Source organism: Saccopteryx leptura, chromosome 1 (assembly GCF_036850995.1).
Source record: "Saccopteryx leptura isolate mSacLep1 chromosome 1, mSacLep1_pri_phased_curated, whole genome shotgun sequence".
NCBI classification, from domain to species: Eukaryota; Metazoa; Chordata; class Mammalia; order Chiroptera; family Emballonuridae; genus Saccopteryx; species Saccopteryx leptura.
The window spans coordinates 143,862,294-143,884,192 of record NC_089503.1 but is presented as its reverse complement, the minus strand read 5'-3'; the positions used below and the strand labels follow the sequence as shown (position 1 = coordinate 143,884,192).

General features: G+C 43.3%; 1 protein-coding gene and 3 pseudogenes across 1 annotated transcript; 1 reads left to right on the top strand and 3 right to left on the bottom strand.

The window, feature by feature from the left end:
- The first annotated feature begins 157 nt into the window (after positions 1-157).
- On the top strand, positions 158-464 carry LOC136389042 (protein transport protein Sec61 subunit beta pseudogene; annotated as a pseudogene).
- Positions 465-3,664: 3,200 nt separating this feature from the next.
- On the bottom strand, positions 3,665-18,450 carry KGD4 (alpha-ketoglutarate dehydrogenase subunit 4). The gene is made up of 4 exons (XM_066376398.1): positions 18,325-18,450; positions 7,979-8,042; positions 5,482-5,669; positions 3,665-4,975 (listed from the first exon to the last, which is right to left on the bottom strand). The coding sequence occupies exons 1-4, from the start codon at positions 18,364-18,366 to the stop codon at positions 4,958-4,960; spliced, it is 312 nt and encodes a 103-aa protein (XP_066232495.1). The 5' UTR covers positions 18,367-18,450; the 3' UTR covers positions 3,665-4,957.
- On the bottom strand, positions 11,080-13,684 carry LOC136389041 (protein Red-like; annotated as a pseudogene).
- Positions 18,451-18,527: 77 nt separating the features above from the next.
- Positions 18,528-18,652, bottom strand: LOC136390123 (small nucleolar RNA U3; annotated as a pseudogene).
- Between the last annotated feature and the right edge of the window lie 3,247 nt (positions 18,653-21,899).

Here is a 21,899-nt window from a genome sequence, read left to right as displayed (position 1 = left end):
ACTGAGCGCTTACTATGTACCAGGCTCTATTGTAGACTTGAGGAATCAGCCAGAAAAAAGATAAAGATACAGTACTTGCTTTCAAATGAGAGTAGATAATAAACAATATGTTGTGATTTAAAAAATGTTATGGGCTTCGGTCCCCTGCCATCAGTTTCCAGCATGCCTGGTCCTACCCCCAGTGGCACTAACGGCCCCTCAGGACGCACTCCCAGTAAAGCAGTGGCCGCCCGGGCGGCGGGTTCCACGGTCCGGCAGAGGAAGAACGCCAGCTGCGGAACAAGAAGCGCGGGCCGCACGACCTCCGCGGGCACCGGGGGGAGGGGGGGGGGGGATATGTGGCGTTTCCACGGGGAGGATTCGCCCGGCCTCTAAGTTGGCCCTGTTTCAGCATTGGTTATGCGTCTTCTGTTCATCGCTTCTGTATTTATGTTGCACTTTGGGGCAAGTACACTCGTTCATAGATTTGGCTACATCCATCTGTCATCTGAAGAAGAAGAAAAAACAATATATCTTGGACCAAAAGCATACTGATTTTTCTGTTCATGAAAAAAATCTTCTTTAAGCGTACTGTTTTACAGGGAACTTGATGAGAATTGATTTTAAGGAATCACTTTTTTTCTATGGCTAATAAACTTTTAAATTAAAATAAAATAAATAAATAAATGTTATGATACATAGTGATAAGTGTTATAGAGATAATAGATCAGGGAACGGGGATAGCGATAATAGGATTTTCAGTTTTAAATAAGCTGGGACAAGAAAGGCATCACTGAAAAGCCACTGCAGAGTTCTGAGTAGACACTTGATATGACTTGACAACGTTTTAAAAATTCACTCTGGCTGTTGTGAGAGACCTAACTATAGACTGGCAAGGAAAAGCAAGATCAGTTAAAGAATTATTGCAGTAATCCATGGTTGTGTTAGGTGGTAACAATTTAGCTTCTAGCCAACAGGATTTTCTGACAGATTGGATATGTGTTGAGGGGAGGAGGGAAGCATAATTCTAAGGTTTTGAACTAGAGCATTTGATGTTTCCAAGAGTTGAGAATCTTGATTTTCAGAGGATTGTTGAAGAAGGCAGCAGAATACCAAAGCTCATAATTTAGTGAAAATAATAAAGTGTAAAGGTTGAGTCCTTGCTCTGGATCTAGACTGCCAGCATTGACTCCTGGCCCAAGTATTCAATCACTAGATTTATGATTTGGGCAAATTATTAAACCTTTCTGTCCCTAGTTTCCTCCTCTGTAATAGAACCTCCTCATTGGGTTCTTGCAATGCTTAAATAATGTCACACTTCAAAAACCCTTAGAAAAGTGTCTAACTGTGCTAAATTTATGTTAGCCACTGCATAACTATTATTGATCAACTCCAAGCTCTTTTTACTTGGGTGTTTACTCAACTTTGATATGTCCGTAGGCAAAATTCTCAGACATTGCAGAAAACACACCATCTTTACCACTTAATTCTTTTCTTTATTAATTTTAATTTTTTATCTTAGCAAGAGAGGAAGGGAGAGACAGGAACATCAATTTGTCCTTTTATGTGCTCTGACCGGGGATCAAACCGGCAACCTCTGTGCTTCCGGGCAACTCTAACCAACCAAGCTATTTGGCCAGGGCTACCACTTAATTTTTAAATCTTGAAATTGTGCCAAGTCATACCTAATGATCCATGGTGTCACATGACTTAGGCCAAAGTTCCTTCTGAAAGACACCACTATAATAATCTAACCTCACTTGTAGTAAAAATAAGCTAAGTAGTAAGCTAAATTTGATGGTATATCCGTGAAGCTAGAGGTTCCCAAGTGTGCTATGGTAGATGAATTGATAATCACTGCATTATGCCATGCTCCGGAGAAGTCAATTCCTATATGGGAATATTTTAAATAGGGTAACAGGTGTTAAGGTGATATTCTGGGTTTATTGGGTCATTGTATATATATAAAATACCACTGAGCATCTGTATAGCATTTTACAGTTTACAAAGTACTTTTACACATTGGTAGTAGCCAGCTCCTGAGATAGCCCCACTGATTCTTGCCTTCTGATATTAATGAACTATGTAGTTCCCTCCCACAATGAAACAGGCTGTTATGTGTGGCCAATAGAATATGGCAGAAGTGAGTGTGTACAACTTCTGAGTCTAGATCATAAAAGGCATTAACTGCATCTGACTTGTAGGCTTGGATGATTTACTCTGGGGGAAGTCAGCCATCACATCATGAATTCACTTAGGCAGCCTTGTGGAGAGGAACTGAGGTCTCCTAACAGCCAGCATCAACTTGCTAGCCATGTTAGGGAGCCATCTTAGAGATTAAAATTGTCCAGCCCCAGTCAAGCCTTCAGACTAAGTGCATTCCCAGGTAGCATCTGATTGCAACCTCATGAGATACTGAGCAGAACTACCTAACCAACCTCCTCAGGAATTCCTGACCCAGAGCGAACATAAGCTATTATTTGATCCTATCATACTGTATATTACTAGAAAGGAAAACCTAAAATTGGACATATTAAGCAATTTGCTGATGCTTACATATACTTAATTGCTTACCCTGTAAATGACAATAGAGGCTATTTAAGCCAAGCCAGAACATTTTTTTAAATTTTATTTTAGAGAGAGGGAGAAACCTCAATTTGTTGTTCTACTTATTTATGCATTCATTGGGTGATTCTTATATGTGCCCTGACCTGGGATCAAACTTGCAACCTTGGTGCATGGAGACGACACTAACCAACTGAGCTACCTGGCCAGGGCTAGAATTCTTTTTATGACACCATCCTCCTTGGGAGTTATTTTGTATTAGTGATATATATTTTTTTCTTTCTTTTTTTTTTTTTTTTTTTTTTTTTTTACAGAGACAGAGAGTCAGAGAGAGGGACAGACAGGAAGGGAGAGATGAGAAGCATCAATCATTAGTTTTTCCTTGCGCACCACGACACCCTAGTTGTTCATTGATTGCTTTCTCATATGCGCCTTGACCATGGGCCTTCAGCAGACCGAGGAACCCCTCACTTGAGCCAGGGACCTTGGGTCCAACATGGTGAGCTTTTTTTTGCTCAAACCAGATGAGCCCGCACTCAAGCTGGCGACCTCGGGGTCTCGAACCTGGGTCCTCGGCATCCCAGTCCGATGCTCCATCCACTGCGCCACCACCTGGTCAGGCTAGTGATATATTTTTTCATTTTGACTTTCATGGTAGCAGCTAAAGTAAAGTGGCTCTCAGTTCCAATATTAGGATTTCTAACTGCTGGCCCACAGTATTATTTAAGCCACTCTTAATTACCTGAACCCACTGTTTATGAAAGTAAAAAAAAAGAAAAAAGAAAATTGTCCCAGGCTTCCCTTTACTGAAATGCAAAAGCTAAGGAGAAAATAGCACTAGTTTTAAAGAAATTTTCCAAAAAAAAGCTTTAAATAATAACAGAACCCATGAATCATGTATTCTTCATACATCACCAGTACAGCTTATTGCTAACACCAAACCCCTGCCTCAAATTCTAATTGGGCAATATTTATACTAGGCCACAACACAATTTATAAGAGAATCAGATCATATCTGGAATAGTAAAAAAAGTAAACATTAACCCATAGGCAACTGGACAATACTCAAAGCTATCATTACTATTCGGGTTGACCTCTTTAAAGCATATTCTAGAAATCATTAAAGGTATGTAAGAGAATTTATTTAGCTTTGTGAGGTTTTACTTTCACAATGATATATATCCTTCACACAGGAAGACCCTTTTAAAGTTTCATAAGTTGCCTTAACAAGGTAAATATTTAGGTTGATTTTATGAAGCTTTCAGATATAAAGTTTGAGAAAGTTAATGGTTACCAGGATTTGCATACATTATCACAATCAAAACAGTAAAATAAACCAAGGAACACGACTTTCTCGACACCCGTAGACATAAGAAATTGCGATTTCTAGTCCAACATTTATACCTGTGCTATATTAATTTTGATCTGATTTTATTTATTTATTTCGTGTGTGTGTGTGGCAGAGACAGAGTCAGAGAGAGGGACAGATAGGGATAGACAGACAGGAAGGGAGAGAGATGAGAAGCATCAATTCTTTGTTGCAGTTCCTTAGTTGTTCATTGATTTCTCCTATGTGCCTTGATGGGGGGCTACAGCAGACCGAGAGACACCTTGCTCAAGCCAGCGACCCTGGGCTCAAGCTGGTGAGCCTTGCTCAAACCTGATAAGCCCGCACTCAAGCTGGTGACCTCGGGGTCTCGAACCTGGGTCCTCCGCATCCCAGTCCAACGCTCTATCCACTGCGCCACTGCCTGGTCAGGCTGATCTGATTTTTTATTGACTTTTTTTTTCTGAAAATAGGTTACAAATAATCTTTTGTGTTAACTCTCCAGTCTTAATACCACAGTTACTGGTTTCACCTTTGTATATTTTTACTTTTTAGAGTAGGATGTGCTTATTAAGCCAGTTATAGGCCAGTAACTTTATGAATAAAAAATTTTAGAGAGAATTAAGAACAAGTAATGGAGTCATTATTTCACTGATCCTCCTCCAAATTTCAGGAAAATCACTTCCAAAAAGCAGCAATTCTGCATTATAAATTCATGTCTAAAAAGAAACTGAAAGAAAAGTGAAATTATGGGAAACCTATAGTGGTTTACTAGCCATTGTGTGCTTTTAATAATTCAACACTGTTAATACTTGATAATCAAGAGTAAATTAATAGGCTAACATTTAAAAATGTGTACTTTAATAAGTATAAAGTATATAAACAATTAGGTAAGCTTGTGGAGAAGCTGACCAAGATACATAAATTAGGAGATACAAGCGTCCATCTAAATTTTCTATATTTCTTTTTTTACAGAATATTTATTAAAGTTGTTTAATGTACAATTTCTCAGTTGTCATTTGGAAGTCCTTTACTGTAAAGACTACTCTTTTGTCTGAGAACAAACAGCAGCCGCAGTGCCAGTGATTATTCTGGACCTCCACGCTGAAAAGGCAAAAATAAAACAGTAAGATTAGGAGAAATCTTTTCATGGCCGTTAAACAAATAGACACTACTTTAAGCAAATGATCTTTAGTTTTTAAAAAACAATTTCAGATTTTTCCATTGCTTTTGAGCACTCACAGAAATGTTATAAATAATTTCAGATTTGGAAGGGGCTGAAGGTTGACCTAGACCAGTGGTCCTTAAATTTCATGGTCTCAGAAGCCCTTTACACTCTGAAAAATTTTTGAGAACCCTAAAGAGCTTTTTTTCATGTGGTTATATCTATTGTTTCTACATCAGACCTCTACACATGCATCTCTTAATGCACACAACTGAGGTCTTGAACATGGTTTTTCTCTCATAGTCTGACCTAACTATTTGTGTCTTAGTTATGGACACATGCAACAAGGCAAGGGGAAAGGCATGTAAATGAGTATACGAAACTGCAAAAGCCAAAAAACGTTAAGGCGTTTTGCACAATATTGTGATAAAGACCAATAACATACCTGGATAAATTCCATTTCTTCTTGAGACACAAGTTTCCTTCTGTATTTCTGAGGTAATGCTTTTATGATTTCTGCAGTGTCCGGTGGGCCCTGATGCATCAGCCAGTCTTGCGATTTACTGCCCTTAGAATGCTGGGAAATTGAAGAAGCGTGAGATGGTAGTCCTGCTGATCTCAGAACTTCTGAAGCTGAAATTAAAAAAATGTCATTAGAGGAATTGTTCAGGTGTATTAAAATACTATTTTGCATTACCTATTATTGAATAATCCAGTCATTCTTAAAAAAAGTATTATAATTCTGAGAGGAAGTATTGAAAGTAACTTAGTTGGGTAACCATATATAACTTCATAAACTTCTTAAAACAAATAAGGAGGTGGTGTTAAGTAAGTGAATTACTAACTAGAACAAGTTTGTAAAATAATGAAATTTCTAGACAGTGGAGTTCAACCCATAACCTATGTTACTAACATTTTGTCATATGGTGGAGTTTATAGCTAATATCTTACAATGGGGATTAAGAATTTTGGTAAATATAGGTTAAGATTAGTTTTCTCAATACCTTTATACTTGTTTACCACCTATATCTTAATTCTTCAAAAGTTATAATAAATTAAAAATATCTGTATAAAGTTTGTTAAAATTCTCTCTGAATTAAGGATTAAATACCTTATAATAAAGACGAGGACAGAGGACCTGGTAAAAAGGAGACTTCAGAGAAAAACAGGACTTGTTCAGAATCTTTAGTTACTTTAGGGCTATGAGTGATTGCTAAGGTCTATAGCAATCTAAGACATATGTATTGCCCTGCCGGGATAGCTTGGCCGGTTAGAGTCTTGTTCGGAAGGGCAGAGATTGCCGGTTCAATCCCCGGTCAGGGTACATACAGGAACAGACTGATCTTCCCGTCTCTCTCTCCCTCCTTCCCTCAATTCCCCTCACATTAAAATCAATAAAAAGAAATAGAAATATGTACTGTCTGAATGGATAGATAAATCAGTGAATGAAAGAAAAGGTTAGCTGGGAGAGCAATATAGAAATGGTTATTATTCCTCACAATATCTGCAGATGTAAACATGGGAGATTATTCTAAAGGATAAAAGGAAAAAACGGTAGAAAAAAATTCCCCTATATAAACTCAGTATCATTAAAAATTCAGATACTGCCTGACTGGTGGTGGTGTAGTAGATAAAGCCTCGACCTGGAATGCTGAGGTTGCAAGTTCAAAACCCCGAGGTTGCTGGCTCTGAGAGCAGGCTTGTCGCACAGGGTCTCAGGCTTGAAGAGGGAATTGTCCACATGATCTCAAAGCTCAACAACTCGAGCCTAAAAGGTTGCTGGCAAAAAATTCCAAGGTCTCTGGCTGGAACAAGGGGACACTGGCTTGCCCTGGTCAAGGCATGTACATGAAGTAATCAATGCATAGCTAAAGTGAAAGCAACTATGAGCTGGTGCTTCTCACCCTCTCTCTACTTTCCTGTCTCTCACTCTCTCTCTCTCAAAAAAAAAAAAAAAATCAGAAACCTCTACTGTCGAGTCATTATGTTTTTAAATGGAAGTAATAGGCCCTGGCCGGTTGGCTCGGGTAGAGCGTCGGCCTGGCGTGCGGGGGACCCAGGTTCGATTCCTGGCCAGGGCACACAGGAGAAGCGCCCATTTGCTTCTCCACCCCCCCTCCTTCCTCTCTGTCTCTCTCTTCCCCTCCCGCAGCCAAGGCTCCATTGGAGCAAAGATGGCCCGGGCGCTGGGGATGGCTCCTTGGCTTCTGCCCCAGGCGCTAGAGTGGCTCTGGTCACGGCAGAGCGAGGCCCCGGAGGGGCAGAGCATCGCCCCCTGGTGGGCGGAGCGTCGCCCCTGGTGGGCGTGCCGGGTGGATCCCGGTGGGGAGCATGCGGGAGTCTGTCTGACTGTCTCTCCCCGTTTCCAGCTTCATAAAAATACAAAAAAAAAAAAAAAAAAAGAGAAAAAAAAATGGAGGTAATAAGTTCATTTCTACTTGCATGTAAACTAAGGTACCATTTTTATCTAAGCTAGGGTCTACCTGATTTTAAAGTAAAAAATATTGCCTATAATAGGACATTCATGTATAAATATATACATGTACAACTTTTTTTTTGGTATTTTTCCGAAGTGAGAAGTGGGGAGGCAGACAGACAGACTCCCACATGCGCCCGACCGGGATCCACCCAGCAAGTCCACTAGGGAGCGATGCTCTGCCCATCTGGGCAGCTGCTCTGTTGAGACCAGAACCATTCTAGCGCCTGAGGTAGAGGCCATGGAGCCATCCTCAGTACCCAGGCCAACTTTGCTCTATTGGAGCCTTGGCTGCGGGAGGGGAAGAGAGAGACAGAGAGGAAGGAGGGGGGGTTGGAGAAGCAGATGGGCGCCTCTCCTGTGTGCCCTGGCAGGGAATCAACCCAGCATTTCCACATGCCGGCCTGACGCTCTACTGCTGAGCCAATACATATACACCTTTAAAAAAATCTAAAATACAACTTACCATTTGGTTTAGGATGGTCTCTTCTGTCAGGGAACCTTATTAATGGAGTATGTGGCTTGACTACCTAAAGGAAAAATAAAATGCATAAAAAAAAGATGAAATATTAAAACTCATTAACTATATATACAAGAAAATCTACTGAACCACATAGATACCTTCATTAAAATAAAATAATTTAGTATTTATTTGACAGTAATTTAAAATTTTACTATTTTACTTTTCCTCAACCAGGAAAGCTGGTCTATGAATTATTAACTTGCTTATCTTATCTGCCACTCACAATAACTTTGTGCTTTATACATCACAGACATTTTACTCTACGGTCAACTGACTTCTAAGACAACTCTATGACAAAGATTATTGATTTTATGACGTGTGATTTATATATTCCCCCACAACTGGTTAAGTATTGGAAGTTTCCTGAACTGTACTGAGTGTTGTTTCCCTAGGCCCCTGGTCGGCGGCAAACCGCGGCTCACGAGCCACATGCAGCTCTTTGGCCCCTTGAGTGTGGCTCTTCCACAAAATACCACATGCGAGCGCTACCTCGATAAGGAATGTACTTACCTATACAGTTTAAGTTGAAAAAATTTGGCTCTCAAAAGAAATTTCAGGCCTGACCAGGCGGTGGCGCAGTGGATAGAGCGTCGGACTGGGATGCGGAGGACCCAGGTTCGAGACCCCAAGGTCGCCAGCTTGAGCGCGGGCTCATCTGGCTTGAGCAAAAAGCTCACCAGCTTGGACACAAGGTCGCTGGCTCGAGCAAGAGGTTACTCGGTCTGCTGAAGGCCTATGGTCAAGGCACATATGAGAAAGCAATCAAGGAACAACTAGAGCAGCGGTTCTCAACCTGTGGGTCGCGACCCCGGCGGGGGTCGAACGACCAAAACACAGGGGTCACCTAAAGCCATCGGAAATACATATTTTGTTGCCTAAAGCCATCGGAAATACATATTTTGTCGCCTAAAGCCATCGGAAATACATATTTTATTTAAAAATGTATTGTATAATAAATATGTATTTTCCAATGGCTTTAGGCGACCCCTGTGTTTTGGTCATTTGACCCCCGCCGGGGTCGCGACCCACAGGTTGAGAACCGCTGAACTAGAGTATCGCAAGGAAAAACCGATGATTGATGCTTCTCATCTCTCTCTGTTCCTGTCTGTCTATTCCTGTCTATCACTCTCTCTCTCTGTCCCTGTAAAAACAAACAAACAAACAAAAACTTAAAAAAAAAAAAGAAAGAAATTTCAATTGTTGTACTGTTGATATTTGGCTCTGCTGACTAATGAGTTTGTCGATCACTGCCTAGGCTGTGAATATTTAGCAGTTTACAATAGGATATAAAGCATATTTAAAACTAGGTAATTAAAAAAATACTTTTGGCTCTGAATGGTTGGCTCAGTGGAGAGAGTATTGGCCTGGCGTACTGACATCCCAGGTTCGATCCCTGGTCAGGGCACAAATGAGGAAGCGACCATCTGCATCTCTTCCCCTCCCTCTCCCTTTCTCTCTCTTCCCTCCTTGCAGCTAGTGGCTTGATTGGTTCAAGTGTCAGCCTGGTGCTGAGGACAGCTTGGTTGATTGGATCATCTGCCCCAGATGAGGGCTGCTGGATGGATCCTGCTCTGGGCGCATGTGGGAGTCTGTCTCACTATCCACTATCACTTAAAAAAAAAAAAACAACACAACTTTTTCTGGCTACAAAAGTAACACGTTGCTTTATGAGGTGGCACAGTGGACAGAGCTTTGACCTGGGACGCTGAGGACCCAAGTTCAAAACCCCAAGGTCGCTGGCTTGAGTGCAGGCTCATCCAGCTTGAGCATGGGGTCACCTGCTTGAGTGTGGGACCACAGACATGACCCCATGGTTGCTGGCTTGAAGCCCAAGGTCTCTGGCTTGAGAAAGGGATCACTGGCTCAGCTGGAGCGCCCTAGTCAAGGCACAAATAGAAGCAATCAATGAACAACTAAAGTGCTGTAACTATGAGTTGATGCTTCTCATCTCTCTCCTTTCTTGTCTGTCCGTCTGTTTCTCTCACTAAAAAAAAAAAAAAAAAAAAAAAGTAACACGTTCTGTGTAAAAAATTTGGTAAAAATTCAGAAAAACACAGAAAGGAAAATGATATAACCCCAAAGGTGTAAACATTTGATAGCCCTTTTAGTCTTTTTCCTATACCCATAGAAATATAAACTTTTTTTAAAAAAGATTTTATTTATTCAATTTTCAGAGAGGAGAGAGAGAGAGAGAGAGAGAGAGAGAGAGAGGAGGAGCAGGAAGCATCAACTCCCATACGTGCCTTGACCAGGCAAGCCCAGGGTATCGAACAGGCGACCTCAGCGTTCCAGGTTGACGCTTTATCCCACTACGCCACCACAGGTCAGGCCAGAAATATAAACTTTTCACTGCCCTAGTTATCATGCCATTTCCATCCCCATTCAGTCTAGAGTTTATGTTCTCTGACAGGAAATCTCTCCACAATCCCATACATTTCCATGCCTCAGCTTTCACCCGACTGCTTATCTTTTTCAAAAACTCAAATACCACTCCTAAGAAACTTCCTCTGATTACAAAATGTGATACTTCTCTTTTGTATTTTCACAGTATCCTCAACATCTTAACATTTTGCAGCAGACAGATAAATAAGCCAGTGATTTACAGGAGAGCTAAGCTCCTGGAAAGGCACAATCAGAGAATTAAGCACTTCCACAGCAGTGTCTGGAATATAGTAAATGCTCAGGAAATATCTGTCAACTAAGTGAACAGACTCTGTACAGTGGGACTAAGGATATATATAGGCATGTGAGTCTGTGTAATACACAACACTTAATACCTATGCACATACACCAGAGAGAAAGAATCCATTCCAACATTGCTTATGAACACTTAAAACTAGGAAGTAATATGCCCTTATAAATTCTCACTATTTGGGGTAACCCCCCCTTTTTGTAGGTTAACCAATTTTAATGGAACCAAATGATTACACAATATTTTATATACGTTCATGAAAAAAAAACCCCTGCAACTTTTGTGGGAACCGTTGAATGCAAGCAGTGAGAAGCATATCCTTGTAAAGACTTCTTGGAGTTGGAACTGGAGATTAGTATTTTGGTCTTTTCACTCCAACCCCATCAGCTTCCATCATCTTCTTCTTCTCCTCAATGATTGAACTAATCTTTTTTCCACTGGTGATTAAGCTCTGCCTTGTCACTGGTTTCCTTGAAGTGCTTGGTTTGCTGCCCTTCAGACATTTTGATGCCATTCTGGAATGCAGCCTTGGGCAAAGCAACCTTTTTGTTCATACACTCACTGTATTCATCCTGGGTATCAAAGTCCCAGTGGCCTAACGGGCCCATCTTGTTATGCTGGTCCATTCTTCTGCTATAATCAAACTCCTCATGGCTGTCTACAGCCATATCATCCATCGTGGGTACCACACAGCATAACTTTTGGATATGCCAAAGAAATCTCCTAGCTGCTGCTTGTCCTCTGGCTTCTTCAGCAATTCAGTGCCTTCCCAGCCAGCAGAACCAGCAAACTTTTCATTGATTGATTTGACCAACTCCTTGGCAAATCCAGCTCCTTTTGTCAATGTCCATGAGCTCACCTGACCAGGCAGTGGGGCAGTGGATAGAGTGTCGGACTGGGACGCGGAGGACCCAGGTTTGAAACCCCGAGGTTGTCAGCTTGAGTGCAGGCTCATCCAGCTTTAGCAGGGGATCATAGACATGACCCTATGGTTTTTGGCTTGAGCCCAAAGGTCACTGGCTTGAAGCCCAAAGTCGCTGGCTTGAGCAAGGGGTCAATCGCTCTGCTGTAGTCCCCCAGTCAAGGCACATATGAGAAAGCAATCAATGGACAACTAAGATGCCACAATGAAGAATTTTTTTTAAAATTTTTATTTTATTTATTCATTTTAGAGAGGAGAAAGAGAGAGAGAGAGAGAGAAAGAAAGAGGAGAGAGAGACAGGGGGGAGGAGCTGGAAGCATCAACTCCCATATGTGCCTTGACCAGGCAAGCCCAGGGTTTCGAACTGGCGACCTCAGCATTTCCAAGTCAATGCTTTACTGCGCCACCACAGGTCAGGCCCACAATGAAGAATTGATGCTTCTCATCTCTCCTCCTTCCTGTCTGTCCCTATCTGTCCCTCTCTCTGATTCTCTTGTCAAAAAAAAAAAAAAAAAAGTCCATGGGCTCATCATCCACTTTTGACTTCTCAAAGTAGCTGCCTCTTTTCTTCCTCTCTCTTGGTCCTGCTTCCACTCTGGCTCCAGATATCTTTCTCGCTCCCACTCTCTGTCATAGTCTGTCTCTCTGGCAGTCACTCTCCCACTCCTTGTCTTGAGGTATCTTGGTTGTGAAGGGCACATGACCCCTGTGTCTTTGAATATATTCATGTCAGCCTCATGGTGTTTCTTCTCTTCTGGCTTCCCTTTATCCTTCTTCTTGAACTTCTTGTTGTGGGTACCCTGCCTCAGGTAGGAAAGGACCTAGGTGATCTTGCTGATGACGTCATTTGTCATCAGAGTGCTCTGGGCCTCAGTGGTGGGGTAATCAGCTTTGCTGCACATAAGAGTGGTGGGGATGTCCTCTGTCAGCATAATCATGCAGGTCTACTGCACAGGTCATGTGGCTGGCAGGAACAGCTCGTTCCACTTATATGCATTACTTTTGAAGAGCGTACAGTAAACACTGCAACCCAAACAACTTAAATTCAATTTTCAGTATCCTCATCTTTCTTGGTTTCCATTGGGACTTTTCCACTGGTTCTTCATCCTCTTTCTCTTTGCTGGCTCCTACCTTAGGAAGCAGAGCAAAATCCAAGCCTTTCACCAAATGGGTGTGTTTCATGTCAATACCTAAAAATTTGGACTCTTGGATGAACTGTTTTCTCTCTGCAGCTGATCTGTTGTCCTCAGCAGTGGGGCCCACAGCCCTGTAGTTACCTGTGGTGCTGATCAGTTCAATTTCCTCATAATGTTTATTCACACTATCTCACCGTTCCTTGGCTTGGTACTTCTCTGCTAGTTCTCACTCACTCTCAATTTCTTGTTGGTGAAGCTTGGCATAATAACTTTCTCTTTTCCCCCTTCCTTCATGCAATTGGGTCTTCATCTTTTTTTTTTTTATTTTTTATTTTTCTGAAGCTGGAAATGGGGAGAGACAGACAGACTCCCACATGCGCCCGACCGGGATCCACCCGGCACGCCCACCAGGGGTGACGCTCTGCCCACCAGGGGGCGATGCTCTGCCCCTCTGGGGCGTCGCTCTGCTGAGATCACAGCCACTCTAGCGCCTGGGGCAGCGGCCAAGGAGCCATCCCCAGCGCCGAGGCCATCTTTGCTCCAATGGAGCCTTGGCTGCGGGAGGGGAAGAGAGAGACAGAGAGGAAGGGGGGGGTGGAGAAGCAAATGGGTGCTTCTCCTATGTGCCCTGGCCGGGAATCGAACCCGGGTCCCCCGCACGCCAGGCCGACGCTCTACTGCTGAGCCAACCGGCCAGGGCCTGGGTCTTCATCTTTATTGTACTCCCTCAGCATCTCATGGTAACGTGACTTGGAGGGCGGTGTAGCCATTGAGGTCATGAGAAGTTTCTTGAAGCCTTCATTGGTGAGTTCTGATTGGTGGAAGGAGTGAGGATCATCCACATCATGGCCATCTGAGGCCAAAGGTTTGGAGGGCCACTCGCTATCTGGCTTTGGCATTTTGTCTGTGGTGTTTCAACACCAGCAAGAACTGAGACTCAAACAAAAACAAAGCAGCCACAGCCTTTTCTCCACAATGTACTTCTGGAACCAACCCACAGTGCCTTGCATTTGGCAATCCTTTTGCACCTACCTACCCCACCAGGAAACAGGAGAGGGGGTTCCCCCTTTTATAAGAGAAAAATTTAAGAAGACATAAAAGCAGAGAGTAGAATAATAAGCCCTGATAAACATATCACACAATTTCAACAATAATACAGTCAATCTTATTTCATCCCCTTTACTCATAAAATATATATATATATATATATATATATATACAATATATCCAAATTAAAAAAACAACAACTAGGCACTGGCTGGTTGGCTCAGCGCTAGAGCATCGACCCGGTGTGTGAAAGTCCCGGGTTTTATTCCCAGCCAGGGCACACAGCAGAAGAGCCATCTGCTTCTCCACCCTTCCCCCTTTCCTTTCTCTCTATCTCTCTCTTCCCATCCCGCAGCTAAGGCTCCATGGGAGCAAAGTTGGCAGGGGGTGGGGGGTAGGGGGTGGGGAGGATGGCTCCATGGCCTCCGCTTCAGGTGCTGGAATGGCTCCAGTTGCAGCAGAGCAATGGCCTAGATGGACAGAGCATCGCCCCCTGGTGGGCATGCCAGGTGGATCCCGGTAGGGTGCATGTGGGAATCTGTCTGTCTGCTGCCCCCTGCTTCTCACTTCAGGGTGGAAAATAAATAAATAAATAACCAACTAGATAAAAAAATTTTGCAACAGACCAAAGGTTAATAGCCATACTATATATGGAAGTTGTAAGCACAGGAAAAATAGGTAAGATATTCTTTACAGATAAAGAAAAATAGGCTTGACCAGGTGGTGGCACAGTAGATAGAGCGTCGGATTGGGATGCGGAGGACCCAGGTTTGAGACCCCGAGGTTGCCAGCTTGAGTGCGGGCTCATCTGGTTTGAGCAAAGCTCACCAGCTTGGACCCAAGGTCGCTGGCTTGAGCAAGGGGTTACTCGGTCTGCTGAAGGCCCACGGTCAAGGCACATATGAGAAAGTAATCAGTGAACAACTAAGGTGTCGCAACGAAAAACTGATGATTGATGCTTCTCATCTCTCTCCGTTCCTGTCTGTCTGTCCCTATCTATCCCTCTCTCTGACTCTCTCCCTGTCTCTGTAAAAAAAAAAAGAAAAATAGCTCTTAAACCATATGAAAGGCTAATGAGCCTCACATATAATTAAAAAGAAAGTTAAAACTATGTGAAGGTAACATTTTTCATCAGTTAGATTTTTTTAAAAGTTTAATGTACAATCTGGATAACACAACTCTGTTGGGGGGAAGGCTGTAGGAAAGCAGACACTCACTTGTTGCTAAAAGAATACAAAATAGTACTAACCTCCATGAGAGGAAAATAAGCCTGGAACTCATAGTTCATTCAACCTTCTGTTCCTAGCTCTCTCAACCTCCTTGCTGGGGCTGATTTTATTTTCACCTGTAAATCTCAATCCCTGAATTAATCCAACGACCCATCTTCTTCCCCTGTGTTTCATGAAGCCAAATGATTTCCAAAAATGACAAACTGACCTTTCTGCTCTTATATCAACCTGAATATATCAAATATATTACTGCTTGGCATTCAGTAGGCATTTAATTAACACCTGAAAATTACTCTCTTAATCTTCTAAAATTACTTCTGAATACACTGTAGTCCAGCCAAATTTCTGTACTTAATGTTGTCACCATGCTTTGTGAATTCCCATAAATTTGTGCCAGTGAGTCTATTGAAATACTGCCCTTTCTTTAAGGTATGGATCAACAGCCAAATTTGAAGCTATGTGAAGGCACTGTGTCTGTCTTGCTGGGACTGCAGTCCCTAGTACTGAGTATAGGCTTGGAACAGAGGTACTCAATATGTTTTGTTAATATGTAATTATTACACCTAACTACATACTGTTTTGTATTATGAATATCTGAGTACAAGTCTTTGCAGTTCTGTTAGGAACTGCATTCCTTATTATATACTTGACAGTATCTTTCCTTTTTTGTACTTTATTATTACTGTGTACTGTTCCATTTTAAGATTTTAAAAATTTATTTTAGAGAGGAGGGGGGGAGGAGCAGGAAACATCAACTCCCATATGTGCCTGGGACTAGACAAGCTTGGGCCCTCGAACTGGTGACCTCAGAGTTCCTGGTCAATGCTTTATGCCCTGTTCTTACCATAGGTCAGACTGCAGTGAACATTTTTATACAGTCTTTTTAAAAAATATGTATATATAGCCTGACCTGTGGTGGTACAGTGGATAAAGCGTCGACCTGGAAACGCTGAGGTCGCCGGTTCGAAACCCTGGACTTGCCTAGTCAAGGCACATATGGGAGTTGATGCTTCCAGCTCCTCCCCCCTGTCTCTTTCTCTCTCTCTCTCTCTCTCTGACTCCCCCTCTCTCCTCTCTAAAATGAATAAAAAAAAAAAAAAAATATGTATATATAGGTATATGTGCTCATTTCTCTTGGGGAGAAAACTATGAGGAGAGTTGCTGGGTCAAAGGGTAGGTATTTTTATTAGACTGACAAAACAGCCTGCCAAAGTGGCTGTACCATTTTATACCCCTACCAGCACTTGTGAGGGTTTCAGGTGCTGCACAAACTCATCATCACTTGGTATTGTTAGTCTTTTTAATTGTAATCATTAGGAGGGTACAGTAGTAATTCCTTGTTTTCATTTGTATTTTTCTGGCAAGTAATGATAATTAAGCATCTTTTCACAAGCTTATTGCTCATTTGGATATCTTCTGTGCAGTATCATTTTTTTAAACCCATTTTTAACTTGGGCTATATATTATGGATACCAGTTCTTTGTCAGATGTTTGCTTTCTCCACAGAATCTTTAGTTAATGGTCAGTAACTACTAATAGAATTAATAATTGAGGATCATTTGTTGCTATGAGACCAAAGACTGGGATCTAGGATTATTTTTCAGATTGACATAATCTTTTTTTAAGATTTCTTTCTTTATTTATTTATTTTAGAGAGGGGAGAGAGAGAGTGAGAGAGAGAAGGGTGGGAGGAGCAGGAAGCATCAACTCCCATATGTGTCTTTACCAAGCAAGTCCAGGGTTTTGAACTGGCGACCTTAGTATTCCAGGTTAACGCTTTATCCACTACACCACCACAGGTCAGGCCAGACTGACATAATTTTAAGAAAAGGCCTTCTAAGACATAAACTTGTGCAAAGGAAAATGCACCTCTCATTTCAAAGTTAATAATACACTTTCAAAGTTGAGAAAGATCATGTAGCCTTTGTTGGATGGCTCAGTTGGTTAGAGTGTTGACCCCATATGCCAAGGTTGGGGATGGGGGAGGCCCCTCCACAGACAGGGAACATATAAGAGTCAATCAATGAATGCATAAATAAGTGGAACAACAAACTGATGTTTCTGTCTCTCTAAAATCAATCAATAAATTTTCTTTCTTTTCTTTTACTTTTTTTTATTCTGTGAGAGGAGGGGAGGCAGAGACAGACTTCCGCATGCAGCCCACTGAGATCCATTGGGAAAGCCCACTAGGGGGCATGCTCTGTCCATCTGGGGCATTGCTCCATTGCTCAGCAACTGAGCTCTTCTTAGCTCCTGAGGCAGAGGCCATGGAGCGATCCTCAGAATCTGGCCTAACTTGCTCCAATGGAGCCATGGCTGAAGGAGGGGAAGAGAGAGAGAAAAAGAAGTGAGAAGCGGAGGGATGGGGAAGCAGATAGTTGCTTCTTCAGTGTGCCCTGACCAGGAATCGAACTAGGACATCCACATGCCAGGCCAACACTCTACCACTGAGTCAACCCAACCAGGACCTAATAAATATTTTTTTAATAATAATAATAAAAAAGGGTCGTATAAACCAACCACTATAGTGGAGTTCATGTCCCTTTACATCCAATTTTACCCCTCCTATTTAATCTTGAGACTACATCTGGAGAAGCAAATACAAAAGTCTATCAGGAGTTAGTAACTAATGTGTGGATTTAACAAAGTTCCTCTAGTTGCCAATCAAAAAAATAAGCTTGGGAAACCAACGCTAAAACATATGTTGCAGTTAAACTTAATCTTTTCCCACCCTTTTTAATTCCGTCCCGTCTGGCCTGTAAGTAACGAGGGCTCAGCCAATTCTCAGGCCATTCCCAAGACCTTGAAGAGACACACAGGGTCAGTGCAGGGTTTGCTTCCTTTCAGTCACCGCTACCGTCTCCCTTCTGATTGGCTGATCCAGGACACCATAGATTGTACCAGACGCCGATTGGCCAGGTCACAGCCAGCGCAGCCTAGCTCACAGACTGCTAGGAGGGCTAACGAGGTCTCTGCGAAGGACAGTTCAGGGACCTGAAAGCATCTCTGTGCCTACCTGCTGAAGTGCAACACTCCCGCGGCCTGGCTCGAACCCTCAGCTCCGGTCACCAGCTTACTACCCGACAAACGGGTTCAAGGTCCAATTCTCTCACACACACAAACCACGGGTGGCGCCGCTGGCCTCACCGTGCGGCGTCCGCCACCGCCTTTCCTCCCCAGCGCTGTACCTATAGTCAGCACCATCCCTACCCTTCTCGGTGCGGAAAGGCGACCGAATCGGAAAGGCGACCGAATCCCTTTACCTGAACGACCCTGCTAGCAGACGCCATTTTGCTGCCCATCATGACCCCCGAGAAGGGGCAGCTTCCGGGGCGCTCACGAGCCGTAGCGATAACAGCAATCGTGGTCGCCTGGGGGCAGGGCCTGTCTGTGACGTCACGAGGAGGGGCTAGTGGGCTGGGTCCTCCTCCACTGTAGCGCTAGCTCCACCCTCTTTGGCCCCACTCCCTCTGTTATATCCCACGTTTCTCATTGTTCCGTTTTGCAAAGGAAGGTTTCAGGTGCTTACACGATCAGAGAAACTTCTTTAGTAACAAACTATAGAAATGATCCCTGAAAGTATATAGTCTTGGGAGGTTTCAAATAATTGAGTTTCTTTTGCTCGTTAGCCAGGACCATTTCCTCTCCAGGAAGCCAGTTCCTAATTTCAGTACAGTCCAAACTTCATCTGAAAACAAATAAATAATACAATCTCTTGTGGTTTCCTAAAATAAACAATTTTGTTAAAATAGGAAGAGTGGTCAATTCTGGGTCTACACAAAGCCATATAAATGCGGTTGCTTGCTTTGTTCTTGTTTTTTCTACTATTTGTCTTGTTAAAATGATGACTGCTTCAAATTTGATAGAACTCAGTTCACATTTTTCTTTTAGAAACATAAGCCATCTATATTATCCCCCAAAGTGAGATTAAATTCTATGGTAAATATTAGTGTTACAATTTTTTTTTTTTGTATTTTTCTGAAGTGAGAAGCGGGGAGGCAGAGATAGACTCCCGTATGCGACCAAGATCCACCTGGCATGTCCACCACGGGGCGATGCTCTGCCCATCTGGGGCTTTGCTCTGTTGCAGCTGGAGCCATTTTAGCGCCTCAGCCAAAGGCCATGGAGCCATCCACAGCGCCTGGGCCAACTTTGCTCCAATGGAGCCTTGGCTGCAGGAGGGGAAGAGAGAGATAGAAAGGAGAGGGGGAAGGGTGGAGAAGCAGATGTGCGCTCCTCTTGTATGCCCTGACAGGGAATTGAACCCGGGACATCTACACACCTGGCTGATGTTCTACCACTGAGCAAACCAGCCAGAGCCCAGAAATTTTTTTTTTTTTTAAGCTTTCAAAACTTGTTTTAAAGGCTCATATTCTAAAATCAGACTGATAAATTGATTAGATGGGCAAAGTACATTTCAAAGGGGAATCCTTTCACAATGTATAAGTATATACATCATAAGGATATAGTCATCACTTTGTATACTTTTTTTTTTTTGTATTTTTCTGAAGCTGGAAACAGGGAGAGACAGTCAGACAGACTCCCGCATGCGCCCGACTGGGATCCACCCAGCACGCCCACCAGGGGCTACGCTCTGCCCACCAGGGGGCGATGCTCTGCCCCTCCAGGGCGTCGCTCTGCCGGGACCAGAGCCACTCTAGCGCCTGGGGCAGAGGTCAAGGAGCCATCCCCAGCGCCCGGGCCATCTTTGCTCCAATGGAGCCTTGGCTGCGGGAGGGGAAGAGAGAGACAGAGAGGAAGGAGGGGGGGGTGGAGAAGCAAATGGGCACGTCTCCTATGTGCCCTGGCCGGGAATCGAACCCGGGTCCCCCGCACGCCAGGCCAATGCTCTACCACTGAGCCAACCAGCCAGGGCCCACTTTGTATACTTTAAATATCTTATAATTTTCTCAATGACCTCACTAATGCTGGGTGGGGTGGGCCGCGGGAAGCTCAAAAGCAATAGCAGCTTGGATTCCTAGTACACAGACTTTTCATTTACATACAGAGAGACAGCAAGTTTCTGTGCAAAAATCTAAAATATTAGATTCTTATTGTAAAATCATTTAAACAACAGACTTTTTTGGCTATTTAAAAAATACAGTATATATTTTATTCTTCTCTATATCTAAGAAAGGTGAAGAAAACAGGCAAAGAAGGCCCATAATTTAGAGCTTTTATTAAAAGATAAACTTTCCAAGTTCTCTAATAACAAGGAATCTCCTGGTATTACCTGATGATAAATTTAGAAAATGCCAACTGCAGTGCAAATTTCTGGTCATATTGGTAAGGGTTTTTGTTTTGGGGAGTCTTCCAGGAAAATGCTCTGACTTTTCTCTAACTATGGGCTTCTTTCTAAGTGTTGGCATTCATACTCCACAGAATTCTCATCCAGGCCCCTTTTGGATTAGTTTTCTCTAGGTTGAAGATGATAAAAGTAGCTGAAGCTGAGGCAGCAAGCTGCCACAATTTCTAAATCCTATCTTCTCTTCTTGTTGCTAAGTTTCTTTTTCATGTATTCATTCATTTATTTATTTATTTATTGCCAGACCGGGATCCACTGGCATGCCCACTAGGGGGCGATGCTCTGCTTATCCAGGGTTTTGATCTGTTGTAACCGGAGCCATTCTAGTGCCTGAGGTGGAGGCCAGGAGTCATCCTCAGCGCCCAAGCCAACTTTGCTCCAAGGAGCCTTGGGTGTGGGAGGTGAAGAGAGAGACAGAGAGGAAGGAGAGGGGGAAGGGTGGAGAAGCAGATGGGCACTTCTCTTGTGTGCCCTGACTGGGAATCAAACCTGGGACTTCCATATGCCCTGCTGATACTCTACCGCTGAGCTAGCTGGCAGGGCCCCTATTACTCAGTTTCAATTTTCCTCCTGACTGTCATCAGATTTGATTACTCACCCAGCTCAGCTCCTGTGATTTTTTTTTTTTTTTGTGACAGAGACAGAGAGACTCAGAGAGAGGGACAGATAGGTACAGACAGACAGGAAGGGAGAGAGATGAGAAACATTAATTCTTTTTTGCAGCTCCTTAGTTGTTCATTGATTGCTTTCTCATATGTGCCTTGACCCAGGGGCTACAGCCAACCAAATGATCCCTTGCTCGAGCCAGCGACCTTGTGCTCAAGCTGGTGAGCGTTGCTCAAACCAGATGAGCCCACGTTCAAGCTGGCGACTGCGGGATCTCGAACCTGGGTCCTCCACATACCAGTCCGACGCTCTATCTACTCTGCCACCGCTGGTCAGGCTCAGTTCCCATGATTTTTGTCTATATTCTTTTTTTTTTTTTTTTGTATTTTTCTGAAGTTGGAAACTGAGGAGGCAGTCAGACAGACTCCTGCATGCGCCTGACCAGGATCCACCCTGCATGCCCACCAGGGGGCGATGCTCTGCCCATCTGGGGTGTTGCTCTGCTGCAACCAGAGCCATTCTGGTGCCTGAGGCAGAGGCCATAGAGCCACCCCCAGCACCCGGGCCAACTTTGCTCCAATGGAGCCTTGGCTGCGGGAGGGGAAGAGAGAGACAGAGAGGAAGGAGAGGGGGAGGGGTGGAGAAGCAGATGGGCGCTTCTCCTGTGTGCCCTGGCCAGGAATCGAACCCGGGACTCCTGCATGCCAGGCCGACGCTCTACCACTGAGCCAACCGGCCAGGGCCTCTATATTCTTGATGCTATTATTTGGCTACTTTTATGGATCTGGAGGATATAATCTGATTCTACCTCTTGTATTTAAAGTCCCTATTTTACTGGGCCTTTGACTCCTTTCTTGTACCTGATAGGTAAAATTGCTACTTAGCCACCATCTTTCTTTTTTTTTTTCTTTCTTTCTTTTTTTTTTT